General features: G+C 37.8%; 1 protein-coding gene across 6 annotated transcripts in view; it reads left to right on the top strand.

Annotated features, from left to right (window-relative positions):
* Positions 1-25598, top strand: part of PPP4R1 (protein phosphatase 4 regulatory subunit 1) — a 61132-nt gene that overhangs the window by 27637 nt on the left and 7897 nt on the right. For all 6 annotated transcript variants that reach the window (XM_049112931.1, XM_025429516.3, XM_049112935.1 and 3 more), the window contains 9 exons: positions 1676-1783; positions 1912-1977; positions 2645-2803; positions 6823-6950; positions 13832-14355; positions 19997-20169; positions 21502-21597; positions 23426-23611; positions 24359-24520. In XM_049112931.1, coding sequence (XP_048968888.1) covers positions 1676-1783; positions 1912-1977; positions 2645-2803; positions 6823-6950; positions 13832-14355; positions 19997-20169; positions 21502-21597; positions 23426-23611; positions 24359-24520 — 1602 coding nt within the window. The remainder of the gene's footprint in view (positions 1-1675; positions 1784-1911; positions 1978-2644; positions 2804-6822; positions 6951-13831; positions 14356-19996; positions 20170-21501; positions 21598-23425; positions 23612-24358; positions 24521-25598) is intronic.

The following is a 25598-nucleotide window of genomic DNA, read 5'->3' as shown; positions in this document are numbered from 1 at the left end:
GGATTGAATCCCACATTGGGCTTCCTGCATGGAGCCTGCTTCTCCCTCTAGCTATGTCTCTGCCTCTCTCTCTGTGTCTCTCATGAGTAAATAAATAAAAAATCTTTAAAAAAAAAAAAATCTCTTTGGATAGTGAGAGTTTACTAGTTAAACCTAAAATAGGGGTGCCTGGCTGGCTCGGTTGATGGTGCATGCAACTCTTAGGGTTGTGGGTTCAAGCCCCATGTTTTGTGTAGAGATTACTTTAAATAAAAACCCTAAAATAATGGCATATATATATATGTGTGTGTGTGTGTGTGTATATATATATATATATCACTAGTATGAAACCCATGATTCTTTTACAGTTGGTTTATTTGATCATGTTATGCACTCCCTGGCCTCCTAGTAGTTTTCTATCTTGGAAATAATTCATTCTGATAAGTTTAATTATGTTAGATCAGTGATACAGTATGTAACATTGGATCTTTATGATTTGAAAATGCTTAGAAACTGTATGGAGTGAAAAAAACAAAACTGGCTTTGGGATTTGGGAGATACAGATGTTATCTCCAGTTCTGAGGATGCTGGGATTTTGAGAGATTGTGTGGAATCTATAGATCAGTGTGGGGATAGTCTCCCACCTTAGCAATCCATGAGTATGGTAGATCTCACCATTTACTTAGATCTTCTATGTATCTCATCAGTGTTTTGTAGTTTTCAGTAGACAGAACACATAGATATTTTGTTGAACTATATTTCTTAACATTATTGTGAATGATACTGTTTAAGTGTTTTTATTTCATTGCTAATGTATAGAAAAACATTTGATTTTTGTATTCTGACTTAGGTTCTGCAAACTTCCTAAGCTCACATATTTTCTCGTGGCTTCTTTGTAGATTCCTTGGGATTTTCTATGTAAACATGAACTATATGAAGAGCTTTCTTTCTTTGCAATCTCTATTCCTTTTACTTCTAATCATGTTCGTATGGGCTAGAAGTAGGTGTAATAATAACAGACTATCAGATTTCTTTCTATACTAACTGTGGGGTGGGGTGGGGAATTTATTTTAATAGCATTGGTCCAGTTTTCAAACATAGTTCATCCTCATTTGCCTGGGGCTGTGTTACCCGAAACTGTGTGTGTTGGAACTGTGTCCTTGCATTCCTTGGAACCAAGGGACACAGTTCTCTTATGCACGACTTTCTGTTAATATGGTACTTTGCAAGGTAAGGACTGCCTCTAGAGAGTCTTTCCTTAGCAGTACAAATGTTCTAAATCCAAATTCTTCTTGTGGATAATCTTTCTGTTTGAACAGTGACCATTTATTTTCTTACTGGGAAAATATAGAGTGGTTTGCTTTTAAAGTTATCAGGCAAAATGATTAATAAGATTAAAACTATAGTCAGGAATGAAATTTTTCAGATTTTCTCTGGGTTTTATTGTAAATTTAATAATTATTGATTTTATCGGTAGTAATACCTATTTTTGTCTTCAACTTGGATAAATAAGATGAACGTTTTTGTGATGTATGCAATAAAATGATACCATATCCTCTTTTATATTTCGTTTATTTTATAAAATAAAATATATTTTATTTTAAAAGTATATACTTTTAATAAGTTAGCAAACTTAACTGGAAAAGTCTTAGTTTGAAGATGTTTTCAGTGTGTTTTTTGTTCTTACCCATTTTAGATCATGTGTAAAATGGCTCCCATGGTTGGGAAGGACATTACAGAGCGTCTTATCCTCCCGAGGTTTTGTGAGATGTGCTGTGATTGCAGAATGTTTCATGTTAGAAAGGTATTCTTTGGGTATTTTGTTTCAAAATACATAATTTTAGTGGTTATTGATATGTGAAACTTAAAAGATTTATTTGAAAAGCACTGTGTATGTACCATTTTGAAATGTCAGTGATGCTTTTGTTTCAGGTCTGCGCTGCCAATTTTGGAGATATTTGCAGTGTAGTTGGCCAGCAAGCTACTGAGGAAATGTTGGTAAGTATTGCAGCAATAAAGGAGTAAGCAGTACGTTACAAAGTAACACATGAACCTGAAAATGCATACATTTACCCCCAGATTTTATTAACACAATCCCATGAATGTAAACTAGAAAGATAATATGACTTTGAGTTTGAGAGTTTAAATTTCTATAATCTGAGCACTTGAATTGTGTTTTGATGATAGTTTTTTTAAAAATGCAGATATGTGATATATAAGAACCATTGATGTATTTTTACCTGTTCCATTTCTGTTAACTCAATTCTTATTCAAAGAAATCTGTCATTTTGTCGCAACCCTCAAGTATTCTAGTGACAAATTAAGTCTGTAGTTTGTTTTTAAATGGTTAGTACATAGGGTATACATGCTTCCTGTACAAGTTAACATACTTGGAGTTTCTGAAACCATTCATTACACAAAACAGTTTAGGTACAAGCTTTTGTATAACCTTTAAGCTGTGTTTGTTGTTTCAGCTTTTCCACAGTCAACAGTGCTGTGAATTAGGTGTGATTTATTTCAGATTACTCAGTTTTAATATGAAACAGGTCTCCTAACTTATTATAGGAAAATCTAATATTTTGAAACACTGCAAAAGCAGAAAATGAAATAAAATGAACCACTGAAACCCGCGTTGTCTGCCTAACAAACCACTGTCCTTGTGTAGCTGCCCAGGTTTTTCCAGCTTTGTTCTGATAACGTATGGGGAGTCCGGAAGGCATGTGCCGAATGCTTCATGGCCGTTTCCTGTGCGACTTGTCAAGAAATCCGACGGACAAAATTGTCAGCACTGTTTATTAATTTGATCAGTGATCCTTCACGTTGGGTAGGGCTTTGTCTAATTATTGTTTTTGCAAAATAATGCATTTTATACAAAACATTTTTATTTCATAATTTAAGAAATAATTTATTGAAGTATGTTATTGTTAATCCTTTTAGGAATAGGCAACAGGCAAACTACATACTAATTTTTTTAACTAGACAAAACTGTACAAATATAAATCATTTTCATTCTAATGATATGATGTGCTATATTGGTTTTCAGGTGTTAAACTAACCTTCAGTAAGTCTCACTTGGCCATAGTTTAATAAATCTTGATATGTTCCTGGGCTCAGTTTGCTGAGCCGTTTTTTATATCCGTTTTATAAGAGATAATGGTCTATAGCTTCCTTGTGATGGTTTTTTGTTTGTTTTGTTAACAGGGTAATAATGGCCTCATAAAACAAGTTGGGAAGTGCTCCCTCCTCTTCTCTGTTTTGGGAGAATTTGTGAAGAATTGGGTGTTCTCTTTTAAATGTTTAGTAGAATTCAGCAGTGATGGCCATCTCAGCTTGCGCTTTACTTTGTGTATAGTTTTTTGTTTTTCGTTTTTCTTACTAATTTCTTCTCTTATTAGAGGGTTATTCAGATTTTTTCTTCTTGAGTCAGTTTTGGTAGTTTGTCTAGGAATTCGTTTCACGTAAGTTACCTAGTTTGCTGGTGTGTATGATCCGCAGTATTTTCTTAATAATCTTGGTATTTCTGTAATGTCAGTAGTAATGTCCCTTCTTTTTGGTTCTAGTAATTTGACTCTGGTCTCTGTTTCTTGGCCAGTCTGCTAAAGGTTTGTCTGTTTTGTTCATCTGTTTAAAGCTTTAGTTTCATTTATTTTCTCTGTATTTCTGTTTTTTCACTGCTCGCTTTTGGTTTAGCTTGCTCTTCTTTTTCCAGTGTCTTGAGGTGGAAGGTTAAGTTACCAGTTTGAGATCATCCTTCTTTCTTTGAGTTACCATCCAGGGTAACTGGCTTTCAACCTGAAGAGCTTCCTTTTGCATTTATTTTAACATAAATCTGGTAGCAACAGATTCTGTTTCACTTTATCTGGATATGTCTTTATTTTGCTTTCATTTTTGAAAGATAACTTTATTGGGTATAGGATTCTTGGTTAACCTTTTTTTTTTTTTTTTCATTTCTTCAAGCACTTGGAATATGTTTTCCCTATTGCCTTCTGGTCTCTCTTGTTTTCGCTGGGAAGTCAGGTGTTTATTTTATTGGCGTTCCCTTGTAAGTGATATATCACTTTCCTTTTGTTGCTTTCAAGATTTTCTTCTTGCTTTTGACTTTTGGCATTGTTGTGTTTGTAGATCCTTTTTAGTTTGTCCTACTTGTTGAGCTTTTATGATGAGTAGATTATTTTTATTTTGGGACATTTGTAGCCATTGTTTATTCAAATACTATGTCTTTTCTCTCTTTCTTTCTAGTAGTCCTGTTGCACATATGTTGGTGCACCAAAATGTGGAGTCCCACATTTTCTGAGATTCTGTTCGTTTTTCCTCATTTTCTTTTTTTCTCTGTTCTTTGCCTGATCTGTATTAATATACTTTGAGTTCACTAATTCTTTTTTTCTGCCAGTTCAGATCTACATAAGTTTATGTGGTGAGTTTTTTATTTCAATTATTGTACTTTGCAACTCCAGAATTCCCAACTGGTCTCTTCATTAACCTTTGTTTATATGACACTGTCCTCACACCTTCTTTTACTTCTTTACTCTGCTTTCCTTTTGTTCCACGAACAATTTATAATGGTCACTTTAAAGTTTCTTTCTAAGTCCAACATCTTAGTGTTCTCACACATAATTTCTGTTCCCTAATTTTTTCCCCAGTGTATGGATCATACTTTTTTCATTTGCATGCCTTACAGTTTTTGTTTTGTTTCTGTTTTGTTTTTAAACTGGTCATTTTAGATAATACAGCAAATTTGGGTACTGGTATCCCTCTCTGACGCTTGTTACTGTTACTTCCTTATTTGTCAATGAACTCTCACTCCCTCCCATCCCAGGAGGCACAGTTTTGGGCATGCTTAGATGCCTGTATCCCCTCATGGAATGACCACATTTTGGTGGGTGTGGGAGGGACAGCAGCCCTAGGTTCTTCTGGCCTATCTATCCTGGCCTTACAAGCTGGGGCAGGACTGTATTCTGAGTATTCTTAGGGCCCGGTGTTCTGAGCCACATCCAAAGTAGAGCCTCCATTCTACCAGTGGTTGTTATGCAGAAGAAGGGAGTACTCCCCACTTCCCCATTGCACTAAGCAACAGGTTGCTGGGGGCAGGATGAGAAACACATGGAAAGCTCTCTGGCTGGAAGCTAGAAGAGAGGAAGCCCAGTGTTTCTGGCTACAGTGTTTTGGAGTAGAGGTTCTGCCTCCCTGATTCAAATACCACAGACGCTCAGGTTTTTTAATTGAATGTTTTTTAATTGAATGTTTATTCCCTCTTTTGTTATTTGCCCTTAGGACTATTTCCAGGTGTTTTCATTGGTGGGGTTTGGGAGTTTTTCTTTCCATTTTCAACCGTTTCACTGGACAATGGGTCAGTGGCACTCCTTATGCTGTCATGCCTGAAATAGATCTCAGGACCTTATCGTGTTCATTTTCCAAACAGACTCTTCTACATAGAGGGAAAGACTGTTAAGCTTTAGCATGATTTTAATGTTGTTTAAAATATACAAGATTGTTAGATTATGAAGCTTATTCAATGTTTTCATTTTGAAACTTTATCATTGTCTTGGTTTAGTGATATACAGTATTTCCTGTTAATTTGGGATTATGTTTATATTAAAATAAAGGACTCCTTAAATCTGTTATTTGAGGTATATGTAAATCCTATGCCTGTTTGAGATAAGCTCAGAATTTTAACAGTATCCAGAGTAAACTCATGCATATAAATTTAAAAGTTAACCTTTTATGTTTGTATGGCAATAGCATTTATTGACTATAAAGGAGAAAGTCTGTAAGTTCACACATACACTTCTTTTTGCTATCATGTGTATAATTCTAGCCTTTTAAAAAACCAATTGAATCATTTTGTATCTGCTTCCTTAGAAGGTAAATATTAATAATAGGCATGCTTCACCTGTATTTGTCTTCACAAAATTTACACATCATGTAATCTTCATTTTAAATCACGGAGAAGGGTAGGATCTTTTTTGTTTGTTTGTTTTTAATTCATGAGAGATGCAGAGGGAGGCAAAGACATAGGCAGAGGGAGAAGCAGGCTCCCTGTGGGGAGCCTGATGCAAGATTCGATCCCAGGACCCCGGGATCATGGCCTGAGCTGAAGGCAGACACTCACCCACTGAGCCACCCAGGTGCCCCTAAAGGGCAGGTTCTTAGAGACATTGGTTTGCAGTTTCTCCCATCATAGTTGCCTCTTGCAGATGGTGTCTGTCATTCTGCTTCCTTTTGTAAAACCACCCTCCCCCAATTTTTTTTGTAATCAAGATTACAAAAATAATATAGGAATGCGGTATGAAATAAAGTTCTGTAACATCTTTTTCAGCTCTTCTACTTGAGACATTCATGGGTAACAGTAGTATGTACATCCAGATTTTTGTGAAACATTTTAAGTCAATATTCTATTTCTGATAAGTACATCTATAGTTCTGGCACACCTACCTTGTTTCCTTGTAGTAAGCAAATTATAGTCTTTCCTAACAGAAAACATGAAATGGATTTATCACATTTTGTCGACTTTATTGCTCTACATTTTCTGTTTGGCAATCTTGGTTTTCTTCATTCTGTTTTCCTTGAGAACACTATGGGATTTCCTTTAATTCTATACAGATGCTTTATGGGGTCTCATATTCATATTTTTGTGGTTTAAATATTCAGATTTTAAGAAATCAAAAGTAAAAAAATTTATAAAGAAGCTAAATCCTAGCAGAAGAATGATTTACGATTCTGAATCTGGGAAGGTTTTTTAGAAAATACCTTATTACTCTCTTAACCATACTTTGGTATATGGAAAGTAGACTGTTAATGATCCCTTATTTTTATATTTTATTACCACTCTCTTATTCTTTCCAGGTTCGCCAAGCAGCTTTTCAGTCCCTGGGACCTTTCATATCTACTTTTGCTAATCCATCTAGCTCAGGCCAGTATTTTAAAGAAGAAAGCAAAAGCTCAGAAGATACATCAGTAGAAGACAAAAATAGGTATGATTTCTTTAAGCTTTACTTTCCAGCTTTATTGCTTGTGGGCATATTTTTCATTTTTTCTATCTTATAATAAATGGTCGTTTCAGAGACTTTGCTATTTCTCTTGATTCTAAAAATCAGTAAATATCTTTAAAGAGCTATATTTTAAATACATTTGTTAAATGTTTCATGTTATGTGAGAAGATGAAGATGCATGTAGTACACTGAGCTTGATCTGTCCATAGAGAAAAGTGCAAAATGATGGATATGATGATAATTTTTAATAAGTTTATTTAATAAATCAGTTACCTAGTAAACCATCTATTGACATTTAGACTAGATGAAGTAATGGTTATACAGTGTAAAGGGTTTAGTGTTTTAAGGGGTAAAACCTAATTTAGGAATGTTTCAGTATCTAGTCCATTTCTTACTGTTGTTTTTCCCTTTCAGTCAATTAATTTAATTGTGGACCTTGAACTCTGCAGAATGATTATAATCTGACAATTGAGGGGGAAAGTATTGTAATGATTAGCACCAAATTAATATACTTACTAACTAGAATATCAACTCTAGTACCAGGGCAACTACTTATTAAGATAAAAAAGGCAACTCTGTTTTTTAAGGTTTTTTTTAACATAAAAAATTTTGAGTTTAAGTTTTTAAAATTTATTATACTCTATACTCGGGGGGGGGGGGGAAACCAAGCCTATCTTAGTGCATGGGAAATATGCACTTTTACAGGTGTACGCTTGAAATAATTTAGAAACGTGTTTTTGAAACAGGCCCTTCTATAATGCTTGAGTTACCATGGTGTCTTGTCCCTCCCTTGTCATGATGCTAATGGACATTTTCTTCTGTAGGTCTTGATACTGTGATATTTGCTTTCTTGGTGTTTTGATTTGGCAGTTCTTCCTTTCTTCTCTGCTGCCTTGTTTTACCTTTTTGCCCGTTCTCCTACTGTCCTGCTGAATAGCCAAACAAACCTGAGGTACTGTTTTTTGTAAAGGAAGAAAATCACTCTAAACTGTCTTCCTAGCAAGCAAGTTTGGTCAGTTCTTTTGAAAAACAGCTGCTGCAAGGAGTTTGACAAAAATGATGATGGGGGGAAATGTTACCTGTCTTTCATTTTTAAAGTCAGCATACCTTGTTCACTACCTAAATCTGGAGAGAGCCTAGTAAGTGAAAATATGAATTTACAGAGAATTGTATAGGTCAGGGGTCGGCAGGCTTTCTGTAAAAGGCCAGCTAATAAAGACTTTCAGGCTCTGCCGTGACTGCTCAGCTCTACCTTTGCATCATGAAAGCAGCTACAGATCATACGTAAGCAGATGGCCTGGCTGCGTTCCAGTAAAACTTTATTGACAAAAATAGCTGGTGTGGCCGTCGTGGCCATAGTTGTACTGACTGCCAGCGTAGGACGTCGTTGGAAGAGGTATTTAAAGGTAGTTTTCGTTTACCTGCAAACCTTAATTCCTCTTCCATTGTAATGAAGTATGTCTTAATGTCAAGTCAGTACTCTTTGTAGCGTTGGGTTTTCACCATATTTTTAGACTTTATTGACTCCTGTTAATGGTATAGGAGAGAGAAGAGATCATTTCTGGCCAAGGAGGGAGTTGTGTTAAATACTGTGAAAGCTTTTGTGTAGTTTCATTTCCTAACTTCAAAAAAAAAATAGTCCTATGTACTATTAATCTCAGAACCATTAGTTTGTTTACCCCCTCTTAAATACTGTACTAGCTTTTGTTCTATCTTAAAACTTGTTTTGTTATTTAAGATTGGTTGGTTGATTATGCAGAAATTAATTGAGCACCTACTATGAACCAGCTCCTGTAGCTAGAAATCAAGAACTTGGTTCCTGTTCTCAAGGTCCTCTTCAGTTTTCTTAGAATTCAGATCTCTCAAACAAATATCTTACAAAGTAAACAAGTTTTTGACAGCCTGTTTCCACTACTATTTATTTGCTATATAGTTTCATCTGATTCTGGAAACATTTAATATCACTTAATACTCTTCTGAAGCTTTACTTGATTTTAAACCTCTGACTTTGTATACCAGTTGTATTCTTCACCCTAGATCAGGCTATTAGTGCTTCTTGGAAGGTGTTAATAAAGGGAGCTTCCAGAAGCAGAGTTAAATCTTCAAATTTGCAATTTTAAATTATGTAAAATAACCATTCTCTTTTCTTCTTAGTTGATCAGCTATTATATATCGTTCTCCGAATACACTGTGTTCTTTTGGTTCTCTTTGCTTTCTGTTTGTGAAGCTGTTCTGTTCCATCCATGCCTGTTTGACAAAGTAAATTGTCTGTGTGTTTGCTGTCTCTAGACTCACTACGTCCCCAAATTCTTTTCCTGAGATTTTTTGGATATTCAGAGCTTTTGCATCTTGGCTGTCAATAGTGCCGGAATGAGAGCACTGCTTTCTGATCTGTATCTTTTCAATTGTGTATTTGTGTGTATTGTCCAGCAAACTGCAAGTACATCTGCTGTAGCAGTCTAGTTCTGTATTTTTGCAAATTAGAGCACCTTCAATGGGCCTGACACATAGTTGGCACGTAATAAACCATGAATGAATTGTAAGGAGATCATTTCCTCTCAGATGCCTTAAGTAGCTATACCTCTTACGCCAGTGTTCTTGTCAGTTTAGCACAATGGCAACTTTTGAAAATAAGATTGATTGCTCTTGGTACAAATTTGGAAGTATTTCACTGATGTGAAAACTTCTTTTAGTTAATTCACAGTACTGGAAAGATGTATGTTCTTTGCTTTTGTCTCAGGATATAGTGCTTCTTGAACCAGATGTTCCACAGGTCATTTTCTCCATGAAATACATGTACTTATTTTTCTAGGCCTTGAGTTGCTAGTGCAGAACTCAGAGGGTATTAATAGGAAACCTATGCAGACACTAAAGGAAAATTCAGGTTCTGTTAGAGAAATCCCTGGCTTACCCTGGTGGTCTTATTGACCCACACCTCTTAGGAAATTGGGGATTCTCTCATTTTGCAGAATCAGAGGTCTCCTCAGCTTTCAAAACAATGTTTGCTTGTGTAATAGCATTTGGAAATCTGACAGCTAATATCAGAATTTTGGTATTTAGCAGCTCGATCTTGCATTGACTAGCTCTCAGCTCTGGGAAAAATCAGTATTCAGATAATTTATATTTTTGACAGTTTGAAGCAACTATATTCATGTAGTGTACTTCTTCCCGGAATTTAATAGTAGGGAAATTTTTTTTTTTTTGTCTCTTTAAAACCATACACTAGGAGTTTTAAGTTTGGACAGACTAGTAATGTAACATTAGACAAATAGAATGATTTAGCCATTCCTTTTTTTTTTTTTTTTTTTTTGCTAAGAATATTAAAATTTAATCTTAACGCCACAGTGAGAATAGCAATCAAGGAATTAAGGAATTTCAGGCCCATGGAATAGTTTTGCATCCTGAATGGCCTTTATTGTTGTTTTTTGAGAGCGGGGGGTGGGGGGGGGTGGGCAAAGGGAGAGAGAGAATCTTACGCAGGCTCCACACCCAATGTAGGACTCCATCTCACAACCCTGAGATCAGGACTTAAGCTAAAATCAAGAGACGGACACTTAACCCACTGAGCCACCTAGGTGCCTTCTTGAATGGCCTTTTAATTGGGCTCTTTTTGTGTATTTCAAATGCAGGGTTTTTAAAACTATCAGAAGTCTTACAAGTTTAAACCCATTTGGTTCCCACTCCCCCCAAACAATTATCTTGTTTCTATAATTTTTTAAATTTAGTTTTCATATCAGAAAAACTGCAAAAAGCACAAAGAATCCCATATGCCCCTCAGATTCTCTAGATGTTAACATTTTACCATATTTGCTTTACTGCTTTGTTTTTCTGAATTCTTTGAGGTTTTAGATATGATACTCTTTTTACCATAAATATTACACTGTGTATTTCCTCAGAATGCAGGCATTAATATATAACCATGGTCCAATTACCAAAATATTATTAACACAGATACAATACTTTCATCTAATCTGGAGACTTTATTCAAATTTCCCCAATCACCCCACTAAATTTTTTTAAACAAAAGAAAAAAATGTCTTTTAATAAGGACTATGTGGTTGGAAAATATGTAATTCGTGTAGAAGACATTTATTTGGCATAACAGCACTAGGCTTAAGAACTGTTTTGGAGGGACACCTGTGTGGCTCAGCAATTGAGCATCGGTCCGCCTTTGGCCCAAGGCGTGATCCCTAAGTCCTGGGATCAAGTCCCACATCGGGCTCCCTGCATGGAGCCTGCTTCTCCCTCTGCCTGTGTCTCTGCCTCTCTCTCTCTGTATCTCTCGTGAATAAAGTTAAAAAAAAAAAAATCTTAAAAAAAACTGTTTCAGAGAGGGAAGGAATCTTAAAGGATGTCTAAGCCAGTCCCTTATCTTATGAATGAGGAGTAAATGTGGAATCATCAAGGCCTTGAAAGGCTCACAGGTTTACGGTGATGTCGGGCTGCTCTGGGACAAGGATGAAAGAAGTCAGGGTCCAGCTCTCCTGCAGGTGTAGCACAACTGTCTCACATGCATCCTGTCCGTTATCAGACCCTCTGCATGGAGCCTGCTTCTCCCTCTGCCTGTGTCTCTGCCTCTCTCTCTGTGTGTCTCTCATGAATAAATAAAATCTTAAAAATAGTAATCATGTATTTTTAAAAATACATGTCTTTGAAAACAGTGTGAACATGACCATGAGATAAAGCCTAGCAGAGAGAAGTTGATAATTGAATGAGAACATGTGTGGTAGCTACTTAACTGGGATGTTCCACAGGTGTTAATGTCACCTTCCGTTTGCATGGTCCTGGTAAGCCTCCTGTTTAATAGCTTTTTACTGGGTATATTTAAAGGCACATATTGTTACAGGAGCGCCTTTAATTTTTTCCCACACTCACTTTCAAGTTTACCTACACCCATTCTTACTTCCCCTCATGTTTCTTAGAAGGAAGTGTGTCTTGGCCCATTGAGTCTGTGGGCCTGTGTTCTTGAGCTCACGTTCTTTCTTGCTTCTTTGAAGAACACTGCTTTATCAGTGAGTTCATCCATCTCCCGTGCCTGCAGTTCCTACATCTCTTCTGACCTCTTTCTCTAAGGCATCACAAGAAAAATGCCTTCACTCTGTTACTCCATATGCCTGTCATGTTTCCATTCATCTTTCTTGCCTTGTGGGCATCTGTGCCCTGCACCCGTCCTTCTGAGTTGATAGAGCTCTGATCCTGGTGTCTAACTGGTTTCCCATGGACGTCCCCACCCAGAATGCAACCGAGATACCTCACTCAACCTGGAGACCAGGTTGGAACTGACCAGACTGGAACTCATTAGCCTTCTCATCACAGCATTCTTGTGTTTTCCATTTTTAGTTGGTGCTACCAGAATCTGTTCCATCACACTAGCCAGAAATTTGGCAGTCTTTCCAGATTTCTCTGTTTTTTCCCATCTCCAGCATGCAACAAGTAAACAGATCCTATTGTCTTGTCATCATTTGAATGTGTTTACTTCTTCATAGCCCCAGACATACTGCCTTCATTCACCAAGTCCTCTCTGGCTCTCACTGCCATTCCAGAGTTCCTGCCTCCTGTCTCACCTCCACTCCATTTTCTACACTGCTTCCAGGATGCTCTCTCAAAAATCACACATCTACAAATGCGATTCTCCTAATTTTTCCATTATTCCCTGTAGCCCATAGGATCCATTCCAGAGGTGTCAGATATGGAATACAGTGGTTCTGGCAAAGCTTTTCACCCTAGTCACCCAACATTTCCTTCTCCATAAAACAACAACAACAAAACAACACCAAAAAAACCTCATGGCTATTTTCGGAGTACTATAATATGTCTTGTGTGATTCCTGCCTTTGTGTATGCTTTTTCTCCCTTGAATACATGTTCTTCCCCTAGCCTCATAAACATTTACTGGTTTCTTCTAAACGCAGCTTCTGTCATTTCCTCTGAGCCTCTTCATTTCCGCTCCATCCTGCCTGCTATGCCCAGTGTATGTACTTCTGTACTTAACACTCTTTCTGGTGATTACTTGCTTACATGGTTGTTTCTCCTGTTTGCTTCTAATTGTAATCTCCTTGCCCAGACCTGCACCTCATTCACATGTGGATCCTCAATACTGGTTTCCTTCCCTGGCTCCTAGTAGGTGCTCAATACGTGTTTGTTAAATTTAATGGAGTCAAAATATACTGGATAAACATTAAAACTTAACTGTCAGTGCTTTAGTTTAGATAATGGATAGTGGTTATTAGTGGACTTTAATTTAGGAGCTTTGTACCATCTGTCCATATCAATTGAGTCATAACTATCTTGGGAAAACATTTGGGAGTACAGCTGGAAAGTATGAAAGAAAGGAAAAAAAAACTTCATTTACACTAAACTGGATGTTAATATTTTGAGATAGTAAATAAGGATCTTTCCTAATACTGTATAGAGGTTTTTTCCTTTTCTTTTTTAATAAAAGCAAATAGGTTTTAATTTTCAGCTTTGCAATACATCATTGGAGCAGTGGCAATACCATAATCCTAAGAACCAGATCATTTTTGAAGTGCATTGTAGGAATTTATCTTCCGTACAGTTTTTCTTTATTATTGGAATTAGCCTGGTATTTAAGAATTCTGGGGCTCTGCAATGTTAGCTTTTCCAACTCATGTAATGCTTTAATATCTAGACTTATGCTTAACAGATGTTTACATCTCTGAACACAGAACAACTGATGGAAAAAGAAGCATTACCAGTACATACACTACTCATTTTGTATGAATAATCTGTAATTTTTAATATTGAACTTGTCTAAATACTGTATGTAGTGTCTTTCATTGAGTTTTTTTCAGTAATTATTTTTATACTTTCATTTTTTTCCTGCCCCAAATGAAACAATAAAAGGATCAGAGATCAAGAAGTCCCAGAGGATGTACAGATCAGGCCAGAGGATGTTTCTTCAGATCCCAGTATTAGTAATTCCAGTGTCAAACTGGAAAACATGGTGGAAGATCGTGCTGAAACATCTGGGAAATCTCCAGGTGAAATAAGTGTCCCAGTGGACAGCTCTTTACTTTGTACTTTGTCCTCAGAATCTCATCAGGAAGCAGCTAGTAATGAGAATGATAAAAAGCCTGCTAACTACAAATCTGCATTACGGCCAGAGGGTGGCACCAGCTCACCAGATTCAGCTCTCTTAGATCAGGAATTGTACAACTCCTTCCATTTCTGGAGGACTCCTCTTCCTGAAATAGACCTAGATGTAGAGCTTGAGCAGGGCTGTGGGAATACTCTCAGCCCAGAGAGACCAGAGGAAACACCTGAAGTCACCATACCAGGTTCCTCAAATATCACTATGGCCACCAGGAAGGAACTTGAAGAAATGATAGAAAATCTAGAGCCACACATCGATGATCCAGATGTTAAAGGTATGGAAAGAGTCTCTCAAGTTCTTTACAGCTGTTATAAAACGTTATTTGCTGACTTTTTTTCCCGGAAAAAAATGCCTTTTAAAAACTTATTTCACCATCATCATCATGTATTGGGTCTTGAGAAATACGATTAATCCGATGCTTAGCAAATCTCATTTAGATGAGCTCATCACTGTTGCTAACTGGCATACAGATCGATGGGTCACTGGCCCTGACATCTTCACAGTCCATCCAACAGTGCTGTACAACTTCAGATCTGGAGCCCTGCCTTAGCTGTTTTGCTCTGGGTCTCATTAACTTTTTTTATAAAATAGCAGCAGATACAGTGTTGCTCTTTAAGAAAGGACTGTGGTCTTATAACAGTAGACAGAAATACCTGTTTCCCATGGAATATGATGTTTTAAGAGTTATAAACATAAGAGTCATTTGGATTTCTGTTTCTTCAGTTTCGAATTTTTTTCCATTGGGTTGCACATGTATCACTCAGGTCCTTTCATTGTGAATGATAGCCTTAAAGGTTGTTCTTTGTTAAAAAGGAGCCTCTTACAAAGGGGGGAAATATGTTCTAAGTCAGTCAGTGAGAAATGAGCCACCCTGAACCAGTCCCCGTTGTTCCATCTGCTGGGGCTTAGGACACAGCTTAAAGTCCATGGGGCTGGGACCTTAATACTGGTGTTGTCTTTTCCTTAGAAGACTAAAACCCTCCTCATGACTCTTGTAACCAGTGAAATCTGAAAGAGTATTCAAAACAAAAACCAGTTTTGGATTTCCTATAACTACAAGTCTTCAGATTTTCCATCACTTCATGGACTTTTTCTCTATCCCACTCTTTTTCTCTCTCTTTCTTTTTCTTTCTCCTCTTTTTCTTTTCCCTTTACCTTTTTTTTTTTTTTTCACCTTGTTAGTTCCAGAAGCTAAAACTTCTAAACTATCAGTTTGCTCATTGTTGGGAAATTTTTAAAGCAGATAAAATGATAGCTTCAGTATAAAATATACAAAACCTGTTATGCTTGGGATACCTTGGTGGCTGAGCGGTTTAGCACCTGCCTTCGGCCCAGGGCCTGATCCTGGAGTCCCGGTATCGAGTCTCACATTGGGCTCCCTACAGGGAACCTGCTTTTCCCTCTGCCTGTGTCTCTCATGAATAAATAAATAAAATCTTAAAAAAAAAAAAAAAAAAGTTGCTCTATTATAATTTTATACTTAGAGAAAAACTAAATGACTGAAGGCAAATTCATATCCTTGACTGTTGAATGTTATTTTAATTTAACTGGTAGATGATCGGTTTCATTTTTTTTAACCTTTTCTTGTAGGTTTATCGGGATATAATTTCTATCAGTAGACTCTAGCATTCTGAATGGACACTTGTATGAGCTTAGACATGCATGCAGTTGTGTGCAGCCACTGCCACTGTCCAAATACAGAACCATTCTACCACCCTAGAACACTCCTCTGTGCACCTTCTAGTCCATCTGTCCTTTCCTGCCCAGCTACTAGCAACCACTGACCCATTTTCTGTCCCTGTGATTTTGCCTCTTTCAGATGCCACATAAATAAGAATCAAGTAATATAAGCCTTTTTTGAGTCTGTTTCTGTTGCTTGGCATCTGTATTTGAAATTTATCCTGGTTATTCCATGTATCACCAATTCACTCTCTTTTGTTTGCTTTTTCTTTTTTAATCATTCCTGTTTCATATATTCTGAAACAAAGGCAAGAACAGGGGCAGCCCATGTGGCTCAGCGGTTTAGCGCCACCTTCAGCCCAGGGCCTTATCCTGGAGACCCAGGATTGAGTCCCACGTTGGGCTCCCTGCCTGGAGTCTGCTTCTCCCTCTGCTTGTGTCTCTGCCTCTCCCTCTCTCCCTCTGTGTCTCATGAGAATAAATAAATAAGATCTTTTAAAAAAAAAAAAAAAAAAAAGGCAAGAACAGAGGATGGAATATTTCCAATAGAATATCCTATTTTTTATCTCTTGTGGTAGGTTATTTTTTGTGAAAACCTTAACAGCTTTGCTCTCTCTGCTTATCCTCAGTGTTGCTCCTGTCACTGATGTACCCCCTGACCTAGTAGTCTGCATTATGTGACAACTTGATGAGGTTGCAAAAATTGAGTTGAGTTTCATTAGACTCTTACCTGAGTAATTTGCCTGCATCCCTTCCTCTCTGCCCCCCTCAGATGAGAAGCATTGAGACACACAGAATTACTCCTAAAAACTCAGGATGTTTACAGCCAAGGATACTCAATGTTTGATAAACATTTGCTTTACAGCTTTAAGCTTTAAAAATTTTAGCTTTAACAGTTTTACTGTTTATCAGGTTATCCAGTTGATCAAACTTTAGTAATTCATATATTGAGTGAATCTTATATTCCACTTTTATGGAAAAAAGATCACTAGTTTGGCTTTTTAGGCCTGTTCTGGGAGCTCTCACTGCATTCCAGTACCTGCTAGATCTCTGACACATCTTAGCACTTAACGACTGGTAATTGAAATATTTGAATAAGCTATGTTAAAAAAAAATTTTTAACAAATAAGCTAAAAGCGATAGTGTGCTTTTTCAAAAAGACCTGTACACACATACAGGTTTGAGAATATGACTATTTCAGAAGATAGCTAATGCTGTTTCACTTAAAATAGTACTGCAGATGTACAGGCTGCAGGTGAGAGATTTCAATACAAATGCTATATTGCGATTTAGTTGGTTCTCTTTCTAATTCAGCTCTTAAGCCTGCTGAATTGAAAAATTGAAATTACAGTGTTCTTTCTGTCCATAATGATGACAATAACATACGCATTGATTCATTGATTCATTTAGCATTACTTAGCACCTACTGTTGTGCTGGATCCTTTCCTAAGCACTAATTATATAGCAGCAACAAACCAGACAAAAGTCCCAGCCTCAAAGAGCACAGAGGGTGACAGCACACAGACTGCCTGTGCATCAGATGTTCTGCAGTAATTAAGAGGTGGGCAGTGTTGAGCATTTTCTGTTTAGGCTACAGAATTCCTGAATGTTTTATTTTATTGAAATCTGAGGGTCTGTTTAACTTGTGTTAAATATCAGTAACTGTGCCTTGATTTTCCATAGTATCAGCAGGTGTTCTGAAGGGACTGGACCTTAACTTTGGATGCATTCTCATTTCTAATTCTGCCATTGTGGGCAGCCACGAATTGTCAAGAAATGTCCACCTTTTTGGAGTAGTTCTGTCACATGTGTAATTTTTTCTTGTCAGCTGAGCTGTAAAATGGTAAAGCAGCAATGCCCAGAGAAAGCTTTTTAGGACAGATGCTGAAAAGTGAAGTTTGAGCATTCCCAGGCCTCCATGTCCCTTGTGTCTTCCCCTTCTCGTTAGCCTTTAGGGGTATTGTCACAAGCCGGAACGAAGCTGGGGCTGCTTCTTAGAAGGTGACCTTTGCTTCTCAGTCTTGCTAATTTAACTCTTACCCTTGTCAAAGCATTGGTGGGGTTTTTTTCTTTGTGGATTTTTGGTCAAAAAATGTGTTTCCATCGACTAGGAAGATACTGTTGTCAGGAAAAAGAAAGCTGTTTCTCAGTCCTAGAACAAAAACATACCCTACATGGCATGCCAATGAGGGAAGTTGTAAGAGATCCCCCCTTTTCTAAAATACTTACCTAGGGAATGTGACGTTTTTCTGTCTTTGTCTAGGGCAGTTTCAAAATCTCTGGCATTTGGGATCACCAAGCTAAGTAGGATTACCAAAGTGATGCCACCTTGGTTTCCTAAAGCTAGATTCATAGACTACTAAAGGAAAAAATGCCCAAGCTCACAAAATACAGATTTCTATCCACTTTTGTCTCAGTGGAAGAATTGGGTCATTTTGGTAGCCAAGATCAGAAGAATCGTATTGTTCCCTGATTGAAATAAATAAATTATTAAGAAATTGTGACTAACCACAAGTATATATTATATGGAAGAGTTGGAGATTACTAAAAAGTTTTTAGCTTAACTGTACCAGCTTCTTCAGGGAAGGAATAAAATTCAGTTTCTAGGTTATCCCTACTTCTGAGCATGAGTCACTAGGGACTGTTTCTTCATAAGTCCACCATTAAACCAGCCCTGGTTCCTGGCATTTCTGTGTATCTTTTAGGTAAAATGCAGATTTTGATGAAGGCCCAGGTGTTCGGTGTTCTTCTGTTTGTTGCTGTGGTGTATCCTGCTGAAATTTCAGCATTTAGCCAGGCATTAGAGTCTCCATTCTCTGGCTGGAAAGTGGAAGCATAAGGTTTCCTCAGAAATCAGCAGTAGGCTCTGTCTGGATGATATTTATATATCAACTTTTTTGAGAAATGTAACTTCACAGTGTAACTCATGGAAACTCTTGTGAATGTACAAACATTAAAGTGGACACATATGTAGTCCATTTAGAGAGAAATGACTCCAGGCCTTTTCTGTGAAAGGCCTTGATTAGTTACTATCCTGGAAACAAATAAAATGAATTAGGGCTCTTTTTCACCCTGTGCATTTTATGTGGGACAAAACATTTTAAACTTTATATATTGTGCAATCTCCTTTAGTACTATTTTGATTTTTGTTTTGGAAACTTTTTAAAAGATTCCAGAAGGGAGCCTAAACTATTTTAAAAGGATTATTACACATTGCAGCTAGAATTCTCAAAAGAATGAGCATATTTTCATGAGTAACTTTTTATGATTAAATGCCTTCAGTTTACTTACTTAATTTAGCAGCTGATGACCTAATAGAGTAGAACCTCATCCTGTATCTGTGTTGCCAGGGTCCCGATGTGCTTGGGCCTAAGCGTCATAAATGCTGCAGCACCGTAAGAGGCTGTCTTCATGAAAGTCCTGTGATTGCTTTTTTATAATCTTTGAGTGGAGTGGGGACACACTTTCTGATCTTTCTGCCAATTAATTTCAAAGTTAAAATTGATGAATTTTTATATTTTGAACATCCAGGTGGATTTTACTTGAATAAGGAATCAAATTTTTTTTTTTTTTCCTGCATGTCTTATTTGTTTGGGAGAAGAAAGAGTGCCTTATAACTGAAAATGTAGACAGTGAAATTTGCCAGATTTTGGAATAACTGCTTGGTAATTTGTTGTTTTGGTTTGCTGCAAGCAAGATGTGCTCACCTGGGGGTATCTAAGTCACTAATTTCATTTTCAAAAGGAATTAGGAAAATAATATAAACTGGAATAAGAAATGAGATGTTGAAATGTAACTGCAACAAAAATCTTTGTAATTACCATTGTTTTATGTTGGCAGGGTTTGTGTGACTGCTCTTCTGCTAAAATAGCTTAGTAAGTAAGCCTTGTCAGTTTGATTCATGCACTACCAAAACATAGTTAACTTACACTGAAATTGACTCCTTTTAATAAACTGGAGGTACCTCCAAAACTAGATAGCATTTCTCTTTCATACTAACGCAGAATAATGTACAGTAGTAGATAAACATTTTTAATCTCACGAAAGCATATTAGTTTTCTCCTTTTCCTCTTGAAGGACTAATGATTTACCACAGTAGTTTTTTTTCAGCTTTTTGATGGCAGTGTCAAAAAAGTGTACATTTCATTGATAACCTGTAATGCAAATGGAGAAGAAACTTGTGAGCACGTTGCCCATTCTGCCGCTCACATGCCGTTTCCCTGTTCCGCCCATAGCGCAAGTGGACGTGCTGTCCGCCGCGCTGCGCGCTTCCAGCCTGGATGCTCGTGAGGAGGCCAGCGACGCAGAGAAGAGAAGTGACATGCAAGATGAGCTGGGTGTAAATGAGCTACCAAACTGTAAAATAAATCACACCGCCTCCGTGCCTTTAATCAGCGATGCTGTTGAGGTAATGCACTCAGTAAAGTGTTTATCTAGTGAAAAATCGTTCCAATCAGAAGTCTTTTGTTGGGGAATAGTTGTAGCTAATCACTTTCAAATTAGTACATTCTGTTTGTTACTGATTTTCTCAGCTCTCTCTTTTGCATAAAGTAATAGTAATTGTCACCACATCCTGTCTTTGTGACATTAGTGTGTCATGTTCAGTGCTTAGAAATGTAAATCCCAATCTCGTCTACATGACCATTTGAGTAGCCTCAACGTGTTAACGTAGCTCACTGCAGTGAAATAGTCTTACTGGAAACAAAGCCCTTTATCAAGAATAATTAACTCTTCCCTTTTCTTTTTGGAGAGGTGCTTTGTTTCTGATCGGACCATTTCACTGCAGCAAGCAACACAGTATTCTGAGCAGAAGATCGGGACTTGAGGCCATGTTGCGGAGGGGCCAGTGGCATTATCTGGACTCTGGAGTGTGAGGGTGGGTACTGTTACTAGCATCATCTTCACTGTGTACTTGGAGCTGTTCTGTGTGATCCTTCCCTAATTTCCTACCACGTCCCTCACCCCCGGCCAGCATCCTGTGGTATTGATATTTCTTATCCCTTGTTTGTATAAACGAGGGGAAGGAATAGCACCACTGGTTGCTAGAATCAAAAGGTCACAGATCAGAGCAGCTTGAGTGATAAGCTCAGGAAAGAGTGCCTGCAAGCACACTGGGGATGGAGAGGGTTCTTAGAGCTTCAGTGGATTTCTGTTTTGTTTTGTGTTAGGTGACAGTCAAGTTAGAAATCTTACATAATACCAGTGCTTCAGAATGAAACCCTGGCTACCTGTCGTCATTGGAGATTTGAATACTGTGGTATCTCTGCATTTTAGAAGGTGTTTTGTTTGTTTGGAGTTTCTTGGAGCTATTAAAAAAGTATAAAAAAGTATATTTGTGAAATTAGAAACAGCCAGGAATAGAAACAGTAGAAGAAAAATTACATAGGATATCCCATGGCCTCTACAATGTTGACCAAGAGCACCCCCTAAATACTATTTATAAGTAAGCTAATTTTAGAAATTTGAGCCACTTCAGAATTACTTCCCAATTTACATTTTTTAATGAGCTTATTCTGGAATTCATTTTCATACAGTTAGCAACCTATTCAGCAAGTTTAACTCAAGTCAGGGGAGTTCTTATGAGGTCTTAGGTATTTTCATAAGCTTTTACAAACATGAAAAATTTATATGTATTTATATCTTTGGGCAGTCCTAAAAGGTAAGTAACCTTGTAAGATGGTTTAAGTGAAGGAAACTTACAGAAGGGACGGTTCTTCACGTAAATGTTTTTTCCTAACAGAATATGGACTCCGCCCTTCGCTATATTCATAATGATTCAGACTTGAGCACCAACAGTAGTTTCAGCCCTGATGAGGAGAGGAGATCTAAAGTACAAGTAAGTAACAAGTCTTTATACTGTGTGGGTCTCTTGTTAATTGTCTTCTAAACCCATTTCCCACTGAATTTGGTTCTCCTTACAATGAGCTTTTTAAAAATAAGACTACTATATCATACTTGTGATAAAATTCAAATAGAGTAAAATACAAGCAGAAATCTTCCTCTTTTCACACCTGTGATCACATTCTTCAGAGTAACCATGGATCACAACTCCTTGTATCTCTCTATCTTCTTTCTTTCGAGAGGAGGGCCTAGGGTAGAGAGAGCAGGAGAGAGAGAATCTCCACACCTAACACAGACATGACACGGGACTTGAACTCAGGACCCTAAGATCATGACCTGCGCCAAAGTCTAGAGTCAGATGCTTAACTGACTGAGCTACCCAGACTCCCCTGTGTATTTCTTCATAAACATTTTGTAGGTACAGAATCATGCACACACACCCCTTATGTCTGTCAAAGACAGAATCATGCCGTCGTACCTAGGTATTTCATGATGCCTAATTTGCCAAGAATTACAAGATACAAGTCAATTTCAGATGAAAATACCAAAAAAGTCCCAAAACCATATAAAGTGCCATCAGTGGCAAGTTTTACTACTCCAATTTCAGAAATTTTAAAAGTGGGAAAATACACTTAAGAAATATTTGGACTATGACAGTTTGTACCTTTCTTCTGTGTGTATGTGTATCTTTCCATATGCTCACTCCCCCAACCCCCGACCCCCACCCACCACAGCAGCACAGTGTCAGCGCAGCGTGGCCTCCATCTTGAAAAAGGCGCTCTGCCTTCCGTGGTGCCATACACACCTCCAAATTTAGCTCAGTGATTTTACACACAGTGCTGCATTCATCGTGATTGTGTGTGCTATTTGCTTCTGGGATTGGTTTTCCTAGGTCAAATGGCATATGTTTTTTTATTCGATTTAGTAAAAAAATGAAGTTAGTACTCATAGTGTAGTACTCATAGTGTTGTAAACCTGCTTTCACCACTTCTATTATAGACATATTTTCAAGCTCATAAAAACATTGTCTCTGGCTCCTGGGTGACTCGGTTGGTTAAGCGTCTGCCTTCGGCTCAGGGATCAAGTCCGACATTGGGCTCCCTGCTCGGTGGGGAGTCTGCTTCTCCCTCTGCTTTTGCTCCTCCCTCTGCCCTGCTCATGCTTTTTCTCTCTCTGTCAAGTAAATAAAATCTTTAAAATATATATGTATTCTCATTCTCTTAATGAATTTAACTCCGTTTTAAAATATTTTTTTAAATAAGTTTATATAGTTCACAATTCAAAAGATATTAAGCCATTGATGATACCTCCTTCTCGATTTTCTTTTTTACCATCCACTTGGCTTCCCCTAAAGCAACCAAGATTTTGTATACATTCTTCTTTTCCTCACATTTATATGAATGGTTAGATGTTTATTCACTTCAAATTTTTATAGATAATTGCTCAATTTCCATCGAAAGGTGGGTTTTGTTTTCATAAAATCCATGTTGGTGATAGTGCGCCTATTTTATCACTTTCACAAGATTATGTCAGACCTGATGATCTTTGCCGACATTAAGAGGTTGCTGGTCTTTTACATTTAGTGATCAGTTCTAATCATCCTCTACGCTGTATTCTGTTTGAAGATCTTAACGTTTTTCTTCTGGAGTTGCTGTTTTATTTATGTATGTCCTTTAACATGTTTTTCCTGCCTCTTAGGATATACCTGAAGCTTTGAGACTGGGTTTTTCTCTGCTAGTTGAGATGCTCAACTAGGTGAAAGTTTACTCAGTTTATGTCTAGACTGCTAAAACGCATCACTGCCGTGTCTCTCTCTTCGTTAGGATGTTGTGCCTCAGGCTCTGTTAGATCAGTATTTATCTATGACGGACCCGTCTCGTGCACAGACGGTCGACACTGAGATTGCTAAGCACTGTGCATACAGCCTTCCCGGCGTGGCCCTGACGCTCGGCAGGCAGAACTGGCACTGCCTGAGAGAGACGTATGAGACGCTGGCGTCAGACATGCAGGTGAGTGGGGCGACAAAGGCGTTGACAGAGGGTATGCGTGGGTAGACGGCCTTGTGATCGTCCCTACAGAGCCCAGTAGCATTTTCTGTTCATGTTCCAGCAGATACTTGGTATTAGAGGAAATCATATGCGGAAAAGCTTAGGAGGAATACCAGAGAGCTTTCTTTCAGAAATTTCTCTGCCAGTTTTTAAGACTGAGCAGGGATTTAAAACTAACCATTGGGATGCGTGGGGGGCTCAGCGGTTGAGCGTCTGCCTTTGGCCCAGGGCACGATCCCGGAGTTCTGGGATCGAGTCCCGCATTGGGTCCCTGCAGGGAGCCTGCTTCTCCCTCCATCTGCCTGTGTCTCTGCCTCTCTCTGTCTGTGTCTCATGAATAAATAAACCTTTTAAAAAATAAAAATAGAGATGCCTGAGTGGCTCAGTGGTTGAGCGTCTGCCTTTGACTCAGGACATGATCCCGGACTTCTGGGATGAAGTCCCACATCGGGCTTCCTGCATGGAGCCTGCTTCTCTCTCTGCCTCTGTTTCTGCCTCTCTCTGTCTCTCATGAATAAATAAATGAAATCTGAAAATAAAATGAATAAAAATAAAAATAAGCATCTATTCCTGCTATTCTGTTCCTATCTAATTGTTTGAAATTGATTAGTAACATTCAGATCTGTTAGCCTTCATAGGCCAGCTGAGGGCTAAACCACTCATTACCGTGTACTTCACTTACGAACACTGTCCTCTTTATTTCTGCAGTGGAAGGTTCGAAGAACGTTAGCCTTCTCCATCCATGAGCTTGCAGTTATTCTGGGAGATCAGCTGACAGCTGCAGATCTGGTTCCGATCTTCAATGGATTTTTAAAAGACCTTGACGAAGTCCGGATAGGTGTTCTTAAACATTTGCATGATTTTCTGAAGGTAACCTTTAAATTCTTCTGCATAAAAACACACTAAAGTTCTACCATAGGCCAAAATTTTTAGTTTTCTGTTCCCACCAAGATGGAGTTTCTGTAAGTTCCCAGAAAGAAAGTGTAGCCATGAGTTGATAATGAGATATGACTTAAAAAGTCCCATTCTGATCACTTTTGCTGGTGTCCTTTGAATTTTTAATTTTAAAATAATTACACTGAATTTCATTTTTAAACACTGTTAGATCATTACAAACACTTTTCAAAGTTATTGAGTTAAATATGTGTACAAAAATTCCCTGAACATAGTTTGGAACCTTTATGTGATATTCTAGGAGTCTGTATTTTAGAAGTCGGTGTGCATTTAAAAGTGGTTTTAGAAGTGAACAGTTGTGATCTTACAAATTATTAGTCCTAGAATACTATTGTTTCTCAGAATGTAACCTTGAATTTGGCTCTTGTAGTTTGAAGTTTTGGGGGACAGAAGTAATGTGATCTCACTTTCACAAAACGTTGGTATTGTGGTGTTATATTTTATACACATCATACTGAGATTCCTCGGCCTGTCCCGGTAATGTCTGTTATAGGTTCCCTCCACAACCCCAATTCAGAATCCAATCAGGAATTGCATATTGAATTTAAATATCTTGTCTCGTTAGCTCTCTTAAATCAAGAATGGTTTCCTGACTTTGGTCTTTAAGGTAACTGGCATTTTTGAAGAGGCTGAGCCAGTTTTGCAGATGCCCCTCGGTCTGTCTGGTGGTGTTACACAGTGAGATTCAGTTTACACAGGTTTGCTGGGCAGGCACATTACCTATCTGCATCACATCGGGAGGAGCACAATCCCTGGTGATGCTGACTCCAGCTACTTGATTATGGTGGTGTCAGCTCACTTCCTCCATTGTAAAACCACCTCTTTCATGATTAGTAATGACTTGGTGGGGCAGTGCTTTCAAACTCCCAACACCTTTGTCTCTTGAGAGCATTTGCATCTGTACATTTGTACACACTTTGTTGCTGTGTTGGTTGTAAAATACCAGTTTTCTATTTTTTAATTCCTTCTCCATTTATTAGGTGACATTCTCATA

This window comes from Canis lupus, chromosome 7 (assembly GCF_003254725.2).
Source record: "Canis lupus dingo isolate Sandy chromosome 7, ASM325472v2, whole genome shotgun sequence".
NCBI classification, from domain to species: Eukaryota; Metazoa; Chordata; class Mammalia; order Carnivora; family Canidae; genus Canis; species Canis lupus.
Note: the sequence above shows the minus strand (reverse complement) of the source record. Positions and strands in the feature narration are given on the sequence as shown.